This window comes from Nelumbo nucifera, chromosome 8 (assembly GCF_055504915.1).
Source record: "Nelumbo nucifera cultivar China Antique chromosome 8, China Antique-T2T, whole genome shotgun sequence".
NCBI classification, from domain to species: Eukaryota; Viridiplantae; Streptophyta; class Magnoliopsida; order Proteales; family Nelumbonaceae; genus Nelumbo; species Nelumbo nucifera.
In genome coordinates, this window is record NC_142656.1 from 20,730,992 (window position 1) to 20,742,419 (window position 11,428).

The 11,428-nt window shown below is 38.4% G+C and overlaps 1 protein-coding gene across 1 annotated transcript; it reads left to right on the top strand.

The window, feature by feature from the left end:
* Positions 1-4: 4 nt before the first annotated feature.
* LOC104610711 (NADP-dependent glyceraldehyde-3-phosphate dehydrogenase-like) lies at positions 5-8,684 on the top strand. Its single transcript, XM_010277460.3, has 9 exons — positions 5-582; positions 1,377-1,570; positions 1,665-1,793; positions 6,282-6,401; positions 6,660-6,796; positions 6,903-7,058; positions 7,171-7,549; positions 8,029-8,145; positions 8,244-8,684. Exons 1-9 carry the CDS (start codon positions 438-440, stop codon positions 8,355-8,357), a joined length of 1,491 nt encoding a protein of 496 aa, XP_010275762.1. The 5' UTR covers positions 5-437; the 3' UTR covers positions 8,358-8,684.
* Positions 8,685-11,428: the final 2,744 nt, after the last annotated feature.

Consider the following 11,428-nt stretch of genomic DNA (forward strand, 5'->3'; position numbering starts at 1 on the left):
CTGCACAAGGTTCCTGGTTAATACATGACATGAGGTAGGTGGTCCCCCCGGTGGTCATAATGGTCACCGGCGATCGAAAACTTCATGCAAACTAGAGGCTCTCATTGCTTCGCGGAGAAAGAGAGAGTGATGCAGAGTGGCAGGTTTGGTAAATAAGTGGCCATCCCAGTGGCAAAATGGGGAATTCGGGAGGCGCTTGCTTGGCAGTCTTCTTAACCAGTAACCACCTAACTGGGAGCCTGTCCCGAGTCATCGGAGAAGTGTGGCTCAGTTTCTGCTTATAAATAACTCACCAACTCGACCAAGCTCCCCCAGCTTCAGCAGCTCTCTGAAGGAGGAAGAAGGGTTGAAGTTCGAATCCCTCTTCGAATCTCTGCTCTGCTTTTCTTCGTTCGCTTTCTTCTTCTTTCTCGATTTTGTTGCGTGAAGCGTTGGAAATGGCGGGGACTGGAGTGTTCGCAGAGATCTTTGACGGTGATGTTTACAAGTACTACTCGGAGGGAGAATGGAAGGTGTCTTCTTCTGGGAAGTCCGTGGCGATCATCAATCCTACCACCAGAAAGACGCAGTACAAGGTCCAAGGTGATTAGTTTCACCAGCTTTTGAGGCTCTTATATTTTCTTTGGTTGGATTCAATTGGACTTGAAGTTAATGTCCGGCGAGTCTGAAATGTTTCTTCCTCTTTTCGCTTACCTTGTCAGTTAGAACTCGCTTAAAGGTTTTAGTTCAGGTTTCACTTGAATTTTAACGATCGAAAGTTTCTGCTTCTTCTTTCGATGGGAAAGTCAGATTGAGGTTAATTTTCTTTGTTCGTATTTTTCATTTAGAAACATATGGTCAGAGTGGTTTATTAACATTTCCTAGTTGAAACTACTAATCGGTTATCGGTATTAAATGTTAATATCTGATTTGTCTTTCTTCTCTGGGAGAAGAATCTCTGGTTTTGTTTTTCTGAGATTTGTTAGGGAGAGTCGATTTATTAGCAGCTTTTCTGATAAATTTTGAGTTCTTAAACGAGTCCCGTTAGATTTCCAGTTCTACGACTTCTATCGACTAGGGTCTGCACTCTGCACTGTTTTCCCGGGAAATCTGGCCATTTTCATGGAGTTGGTAAATTTAGGGAAAAGAAAAGTTTCATGTCTTCATGCAAGGCGCTTCAAGAGAGAGGGAATCGAATATTGGTATATGCCAGCCGGACTTTTTTTTCTGATGCAGAAAGATTTGGTCCGGACTAACCGGTAGATCCAGGTTCACCCTTAACAACCCGTACCATTCGGGTTACCTCTAACAGTGCCGAGTTAACTCGCTCTGGAGTCTGAACTAATAAGTCGCTGTCTTGTCCGAGTTTCTGACCAACTCACTCTGCCCTCCAACAGCTTGTACTCAGGCCGAGGTCAACAAGATCATGGAAACGGCGAAAGCCGCCCAGAAGGCGTGGGCCAAGACTCCGCTGTGGAAGAGGGCAGAGCTGCTTCACAAGGCCGCAGCAATCCTGAAGGAGCACAAGGGCCCCATTGCCGAGTGCCTCGTCAAGGAGATCGCAAAGCCAGCGAAGGACGCTGTCACTGAGGTAATTAAACAATCTAGATCTGGGAATTTGTAAGCTTTGAGATACAGCTAGTGATTGAGCTCACATGGCATTATTTGTTGTATGGCTGATGAAGGTTGTGAGGTCTGGAGATTTGGTGTCTTACACAGCAGAAGAAGGTGTGAGAATTCTGGGGGAGGGGAAGTTCCTTGTGTCTGATAGCTTTCCTGGGAATGAGAGGACCAAATACTGCCTCACCTCTAAGGTAATAATTTCTTGCTCCCTTTTCTTCCTTTTTGCTTAATTGATGGGTGGTTCATACCATGTCGACATGTTTGAACTTTGGATTTGGAAGTGGATAAAGGCTCACACAGATGAGTGGCCAGTACTGGCCATTGGCCATGAACGAGTAAACCGTTTGTCCTTATCCGTAAGTGACAATTTAAACCTCTAAAAGGTTCATTCAGTTTTGGTGGAAAACCATAAAACCAATTTCTGGTGCAGAATGCATCTGTCCCTACGCCCTACCTTGGCCCCAGATGATGAATGCCCCCCACAAAAATTAATAAATACCATAAATTACAGATTGTCACCCTATAATTTGGGGATAGTGACACTTCGCCCCTGAACTTTTATTTACAACAAATATCCCTCAACTACCAGATTCCAACATTTTGTCCCCTCTGAATTAGCATGCTTTTCCTTGCCCGCTTTTATCATTTTAATAAAATGTCCTTTTAGTCATATAAATCTCAAAAGGGCATTTTAGACTTTTTAGTAAATTAGCTGTTTTTTTTACACAAATCCAGTTATGAAGTGCTATAAAGTGTCACTATCCCAAAATACAAGATGGTAAGGTAATTAGTATTTTCCTTTATTAGAGGAATCCGGATCTACTATTTAGAGGGTACAGCGCTGTACATTGGGAACAAAAATGCAATTTCTCATTTAATTTTATTTTGGATTTTACTTTGTTCGGCTTTATGTCTTAATTTACTTCATTTGTACTGTATTCAAATAAATTAAACTCAAATTTAAAACAAAAATAGGTTAGAACTTACATTCAAATCATTTCACTCCCTTATAGTTTCATTCTAACAAATATCTCCCCTGAATTTTTGAGAAAAACCTCCCTTCTGTCATCTTCCCAGACTGAAAACGTTAAACTGATGCATCAGTTTTTTTCTAAATACCCATTTTACCCTTTTATAAATTATTTTACATACGAAATTACTGAAATAACCTTATTTTTAACTCGATAAAAACGTTAGAAGATGACTGTTAAAGGAGGTTTTTGTCAAGTTAAAACATGGTCATTTCAGTAATTTTGTATGTAAAATAATTTATAAAAGGGTAAAATGGGTATTTGAAAAAAATGGTGCATTAATCTAATGTTTTCTGTTTGGAAAGGTGACGGAAGGGAGACTTTTGTTGAATTTCTCAAAAGTTCAGAGGTGTTTATTAAAATGAAACTATAAGGGAGGTTTTTATTATTATCAAAAACTTGAGGGGAGGTTTTTGTATTTTACCCTAAATATTAGAGAGGAGATGTATTTTACCCTAATAGTTTGTATTTTACTCTACAAAGTTGGGATCACTACTCATAGGACACTATGGTCATAGCGGCACATGGAACATCTCCCCAAAGTTTTTAAAAGCAAACCGGTCAGGGTTTGGTTCTCGGGTTGAATTGTTTATCGTTCGAATTGAACGGATGGCCCATTTTAACAAAAAAATAAAAAAATAAAAAATGGTCAAAACCGTTGAACGGTTCGAACAGTTTGATCGCTTAGGTCAGTGATTTGCTGACCAAATCAATGTTTTTTGGCAAAATGACAGTTCTAGTGTAAAATGGAACCAATCACCCTGGTTTTTCTGATCCAAACCATCCGGTCCGGTCCGATTTTAAAAACCATGCATCTCCCTCATGAATGACAACAAACAAGTACAAGAGATATTCTCAATGAACAGCTCTAGTGACTTGTTGGTAGGGTGTGGGTAGCAGATCTGAGCACCCATAGTACTGATTACCTATTTTATCTTTCCACGTACGTAAACCAGATTCAACGTACTTCTTAACCAGATGTTCCGGACGGTATATACGATAGCTAGAATGGGGGATTAACGCAAATATTTTGCTCCTTGCGATGGACCTATCCAAATGTTGGTCCACTCATTTGGACAGTTTGGTCTATCACCTCTGTCGAGTGATATTAAAATGTAATTACTAATAGAGAAATCACAACTCACAAGGCCTTGATTGAGAGTAGGATCGTTCCAACAACCTACATATCTTACCATAGTTTTCAAAATTGGACTCTACTTGATGGTTGGACTGAAAAAAACTGGGAACCGGTTAGGTAACTGTTGATTTTGGTCACAAACCGTTGACCCGAACAATTAATTATTCGAATTATTTGAATGGTTTTGACCATTTTTTATTTATTTTATTTATTTTATTTTTTTAAATTTTTTATTTTTTATCAGAATGGGCCGACCATTTAATTCAAACAGTCAGACCATTTAATCTAGTAACCGGACCCTTGACCGATTCGGTCTCCGATCGGTTTTAAAAAACATGGTTGGAATGTATTTTATTGCAGGAGATACTCATTGAATTAGGCACGGGACCGCAAAAAGGTAGGCTCTTCATGTTGTATGCCAGTGGGTATAATCCACTGCATCTATGGTGCTAAAGCCACATCACCACATCACCACACCACGGACACTGGACACCACAAAAAATAAATTAAAAAAAAAACCATGATGCTAATAGACTAAGAGGACAAATTTGTACTCTATCCAAACTGAGAATAACCATATTGACGCTTATATCAGGCCTAAGACCAATTTTAGATCTAATGACGTACTTGGGTCTTTTAGATCTTGTCTAGGCCTAAAACTAATTTTAGATCGTCAAAGGTTAAGCCCAACTCAGCAGGACCTGAAAAATACGCTTTGGTATTTTGTACAATAGGGATGACAATTTTTTCCATCTCCGACGGGAATGGGGATTGAGGTCCCTGCTCAGACTTCGATTATGTGTGTATATATATATATTTTCAAATAAATATTGTTATCTAAAAAAGTTCGGAAAAGGTTAAGCCCAACTCAAAAGGACCTGAAAAATACGCTTTGGTATTTTGTACAATAGGGATGACAATTTTTTCCATCTCCGACGGGAATGGGGATTGAGGTCCCCGCCCAGACTTCGATTATGTGTGTATATATATATATTTTCAAATAAATATTGTTATCTAAAAAGGTTCGGAGATTCAGGTCCTCACGGGGAACCATTTCCGTTGGGGATCGGGGATGGAGGACAAATTTTATCCCTGACGAGGATCGGGGACGGGGATAGGGTTAATTTCATAATTGGGATCGAGGACAGGAATATGATCCCCGCCCTGTTGCCATTCCTACTGTACAAGCTAGGGGTGTCAATTGGACTGGATTTGGTCCAATCCAATCCAGTCCAATGTGAGTCCATTATAAATGGACCAGGTCCAATTCAATGTCTAGACTGTCCAATCTGTTCAAATTCATTTTGATTTAAATTGGTTTCAACCCAAATCCGGTCCATTGACACATATATTCTTATCTTATATCAATGGACCTGATATTGGCTTAATCCAACTCAATCCAATATAAATTTGTTACAGACGGACCCAGTCCAATCCAATCTAATAAATATTTTGGACTGGATTGGTCCAATCCAATATGTCTTGTTGGTCCGTCCAATCCCTCCAAATTGATTTTGGACTGGACAGGGTCCAATCCAAAACCGGTCCATTGACGCCCTTATGTACAGCCCAGGCCTAGGCCGGCTTACCATAACCGGTTCGTCATATCTGATATCTGATATCCGGCTTACCTTGATGTCAAAGCAGAAGGTTGGCTTTGTTGATGGTTTTCATGGATTTAACTGCCGAGTTAATTGGTGCAACCATTGAGCTTGGGTCAATCTACCAGACTACCAGTCCAATGGGTTGGAGTAGTGGACGGACCCAACCACAGGCAGAACACTGCTGTTAAACACATTGTGAAAATGGTTCAAGTAATGCATATAATACTCAACGAAAATAATTGGGTTACTGATTTTATGAAGTATCTCTTCATTGTAATTAATTGTGTACAAGTACCTCTTTATCGTTTTCTCTTATGATGTTGAGGTTTTGTTTCATAATCCTACCAGTCTATTGAGCAGTGTTAAATGGACTATCCTAAATGGATGAAGTAGTGTCCATATCAAACGTACACTACATATTCTTGAGGACATGCTTCTACGTAGAGTTGTTTCCCATGTCCATATCTTTTTCATCTTGTTGAGTCAGATTCCTGAACAAATGTTGGATTTCAACTCCTGTGTCCATGTAAACACAGATCCTTCGTTTTTATTTATCCTATTTATTTTTCTCCAATATGCCATAATGTCTTTCTGATATTCTGATGGAATATAACTCACAATAAGATTCATTTCTTTGTTGTGGTCTGTTACAGTTCCTATTTGGTGCAATCTAATTATAATTTCTGGTTTTCTTTCACTACCATGTTTCTTAAACTGGTTTGCTTTATCTTTACGTAATTTTGGTAAGACTTATTTCCTCAAATTCAAGGACTTTTCATCCAACAAGAATTTTAAAAGCAAACTGTAACGAGAACTCTCAAAAATCAAAGTGAAAGTCTTCTTTATTTATTTCTTGTCCATACTTCTGGAATGGGTTAAGAATTTCAATTGTGCATTTAACTGCAGATTCCACTTGGGGTTGTATTAGCAATCCCACCTTTCAACTATCCTGTTAACTTGGCAGTCTCAAAAATTGCTCCTGCCCTGATTGCTGGAAACTCTCTGGTTCTCAAGCCTCCAACTCAGGTATTCTACTAAAAATTTCATTTACTCTAATAATGAGGTTGTCTACTTGTCTTGGTAGTACATGCACATATTTCAAATTCCCCTTCTAAAATGGCTACAACTCTTTATGCACATATTTCAAATTTCCCTTCTAAAATGGCTACAACTCTTTAACCATGTTTAATGGTTCTCCCACTTAAATGGTGAAAATTCTTTGTCATTTGCTAGTTATTCTAGATTAATTCGTTTCCATAAGCTCACTTTATGCATGCTCTGCAGGGTGCTGTTGCGGCTCTCCATATGGTTCATTGTTTTCACTTGGCAGGTTTCCCCAAAGGTCTTATCAGTTGTGTTACTGGGAAAGGTTCTGAGATTGGTGACTTTCTCACAATGCATCCTGGGGTGAATTGTATAAGGTTATATTTCTTACCTTGAGGCCTTCAATACTCCATAAGTTGGTGCTTACTTCTTTTCTGAAATATACTCAGTTTATCCTGCCTCACAAGCATGTTTGGTGTGTAGCTTCACTGGTGGAGACACTGGAATAGCAATATCAAAGAAAGCGGGCATGGTTCCTCTTCAGATGGAACTGGGGGGAAAAGATGCATGCATTGTGCTTGAAGATGCTGATTTGGATTTAGTTGCAGCAAACATCATAAAAGGAGGCTTCTCTTACAGGTATAAGGATTCAGAGAACCTCTAAACTTGTCATTGAATGGTTTAGCTTTTCATCTTAGCAAATGCATTTGACAAATACATCCGGAATGCCTTCTATTTTCTTTTGTTACAGTGGCCAAAGATGCACAGCTGTCAAGGTTGTCTTGGTGATGGAGTCAGTAGCTGATGCTCTTGTCAACAAAGTCAAAGCAAGAGTAGCAAAACTGACTGTTGGAGCACCAGAGGATGACTGTGATATTACACCAGTTGTCTCAGAATCATCTGCGAACTTCATTGAAGGGTTGGTAATGGATGCCAAGCAGAAAGGAGCAACATTTTGCCAAGAGTACAGGAGAGAAGGAAATCTCATCTGGCCCCTCTTGTTAGATCATGTCCGACCTGATATGAGGATTGCATGGGAGGAACCATTTGGTCCTGTTTTGCCAGTCATAAGGATAAACTCTGTCGAGGAAGGAATTCACCATTGCAATGCTAGCAATTTTGGATTGCAGGTAAAGATTTGATCTTCCTTTCCTCCCCTATTTTCAGAATAGTCCCCTTCAGCTTGGAGGAAACATTGAATCACTGTTTTCTCCCAACTTAACATTTCCTTCTAGGAAATTGTCCAATATCCTTGAACCCAAATGAAGGCTATCATATTAACTCTGGATCTAGCCCCCTATTGAAATTAGGGTTGCAAAGGGTTGGGTTTCATAGAAATTAGCATGATTGAATCATTGAATGTGCGGTTAATTAGGATTGTATTTTGGTCTCAAATACATTTATTGGCACTTTACTATGGTCTGCTTGATGCAAAGTGGTGTTAAAGCATTTGTTATCTAACGACTTGTCAAAGTAAGAGAGATTATTATTGCAATCTGATACTAGTTACCATCAATATTTGATAGTAAATGTAACTTTTTTTTCTTTTTGTAACTGTAATTGGTCCTATTACAATTAGAATTTCATCTTATACATGATTTGAACTCAGGGTTGTGTCTTCACAAGAGATATCAATAAGGCAGTTTTGATTAGTGATGCAATGGAGACGGGAACAGTTCAAATCAATTCAGCCCCAGCTCGTGGGCCAGATCATTTTCCTTTCCAGGTATACATGGGCTCTCTGAAACTAATTCAACATTAAAATTTTCGGTGACTATACTCTTCATATGGAGATTCACTGGATTAATTGTTGTTTATTTGCAGGGTCTAAGAGATAGTGGAATTGGGTCACAAGGAGTCACAAACAGTATTAACTTGATGACCAAGGTCAAGAGCACAGTCATCAACCTTCCATCCCCTTCATACACCATGGGTTAATAGGTTTTATTAGAGATCACCACTTCTATTGTAGTTAAGTCCTTGATGGGCATCCTTTTCATTGTTTTTTCTCTCTCCTTTTTCTTTTATTGATATTAAGAGGATTAATGGAGAACCGCGTGGCTGCCTGGTTAGAATCATGGAGTAGCTAGTAGTTCTGATAATCTATATGTACGAGAAATGATTTTTCCAACTTTCTCATCTCAGGCCAAACTTCTAGTTTTGGAAGTTTTGAGCAGTCTAAGATGTATCTGTTCTACTGCATAAGGAGAATATAATATGGAATGATGAATATAAGCTATTTTAATTGATCTATGGTTTATATCATTTGATTTGCAGTTTGATTTGATAACTACTAGCTAGATTGTTTCTAGCTAAGCAGATTGGTGTAATTCAAGGTGTACGTAGTAATGATGGAGGAACCATTACCAATTTATGGATCAGCTTGGGTAACCATATCTAACTGTCTTTTTATAGGTTTAGAGATATAGAGTCTTTATCAGATACCATAGCCACGTCACCTTATCATAATAATCATGGACATCTCTTATCATATAATAACAACCAGAATTTGGAATAAACCCAGTAGTGAAGATTACGATTACTTGGGTGTTCTATTTACACTGTAAAGGGGAGTTTTACATGTACGGGAATCTCGACTGTTACAAGAGATAAAGAGTTTACAAGGATAAGATATATCAACAGATGATGGAATTATGATAAGAGCTATCCATGATTATAATACGATATATCATCATGAAGTTGGATTTGCCAGTTCGACACTATCATCAGTCTTGTGTGGGTTAACTTTGGTTGTTGGGGTCTGTCTGGGCTGGGCACGTTCTAGGTAGTTCACCTATTCATGCCCATGCTTTGATTTTTAGTCAAAATAAATTAAGATGTAATTATTAATTTACCCGTTCTCATGGTAACATGGCATTTTCAGAAATTCTCTCAACAATATAGGCTGTTGAGCCCCAACAGCTAAAGTTTTTCCATCTGGTGTTTGTGAGCATGTCCAGTTGTCAAAGGTAGTTGATTCATCAATTTGGAGCTTTCAACTCCTCATTGCTCATGACCTTAGAACCTTACATAATTTTATTCCAAAGGTCTAGATATTGTCACCTTAGACTTCCAAAGCAAGATTAAACAATTTTTAAGTCCAAGAATACCTAAGAACCAAACCTAGAGTCAACTAAGTTTAGTCTTGACTAGGGCTGTCAATGGGTTGGGTTGGATCCCCCCAAACCGGTTGGGTTAGTTCTGGTTCTAAAAACCAGAACTGATGGATTGGTTTGGTTCATGATATATTGTCCCCATTTTTATCGGTTCAAAACCAATTCCACCCAATCCCAAACCATTCAGACCCAACCAACTATATATAATTAAATGAATAAGTAAACTTATATTTAATATATATAATATGTTAAATTATATACAATTTAATATATATATAACTTAATATATTAAATAAATTAATATTATGTATAATACTTTTAGTAAGTTTATTATTGTCGGTCCATCAGGTTAGACCCGATTGTCCCAACAACTGGTCGGTTCGATTCTATGTCTAAAATTACATACCTTATTAGGTCCGATTCGGTTCCGGGTCCTTCGTATTTTTTGTTGAGCCAATTTCGATTCCACTTGGACTCAACCCGTTGAAAGCCCAACTCTTGACTAAGCTCATAGTGTGCATCCCAAGCTTATGATTTACATCAAGTCCTAGCCATAACATGACACAATGTAGACTTCTTAGACTTACAGCTTCCTCCCTCTAACATTTATTAATTATTTTACCTTAATAGAAGTAGTTCTAAAGACCGCCACCTACATCGATTTTAAAACTGGCACGACGGTCTATAATAATATGCTCGATGGATTTTACAATTAACTGGATTTAAACTGGTCTAATGTTACAATGGATCGGTATAGGACAAACGTTGTTTATAACAAGACCCAATCCGATTAAACCGATCAATCCGGACCGATCCAACCTGAGTTGGCTGGGTTTTCTTCAATACTGGCCGGTTTTGGGTTGTAAAAAATTATAAATCGATGGTTCAGGTCAGTTTCGGTTTTCATGTGTGAGAACCGAAACGAATCCGAACCAAACCAACTTAGTAGTTAGTAGTTAGTTCCTAGTTAGTAGTTACAACCTACTTAGTTCTTACTTAACTAAGTTATTTCTGTCCTAGTTACAACCTAACTTAATTTCTAGTCTTCTAGTTAGGAATGACATTAATGGCAAGTATTGTAAGACAACTGGACAAGAATTTTTTTTGGAAAAGTTCAAAGAAATGAATCAAAGGGTCCTAGTTTCTATAGTATTTTGCACCAAATAGGCAACCAATTACAATTATAATTAGGTGTCATTTTTTACTTAGATTAGAAAGTTTCTTGAAATATACAAATTTCAGTCTCCTTTCTCTAATACAGTTTGACTTTTTACTTTCTTGATAACTTCTATTCTAACTTGGTCCGCCCCCCTTAGCCCTTCAACTCAAGCACAATCTCTAATACAATTTGACTCTCAAGCATGGTTGAATTTAGAGCCGAAACCGACCCAATCCAAATCAAACCGATCAGGTCGGTTTTGCTTAACATAGAGTCGGTTTCGGTTTCAATTTTAGGTAATCCGCTCAGGTCAGGTCAGTTGGAAAAATCTCAGTAAACCGACCCAACCCGACCCATGAACAACCCTAGTGAAGAGAACCCTTCATATTCGACAAGACAAAAGGTTCTGTACAAAGAGAACCCTTGTAGAAAGATTTTAGAAAAGACGACAAGCTTTTTTTCACGAGCAAGAAAAATTGCACAGAGGCAATCATTGTTCGTGCAGAAGTTGGGAAGGAAATCTAGGGTTAGGGTTACAATAATGTAACAAACTTTCTTCGTTTGTGCTTGAGAAGGGGGAAATTTCTGGGCAATATCCAATCCAACACCGAACCTTGTTTGTTCGAGCAGGAGAAGAGAAGGTAACGTTCTAACCCTATTTCTTTTAATCATTTTCATGATCAGCGGCAGTGAACAGTGAAAACCAGCTGACCATCCACCTTTTCTTTCTTCCT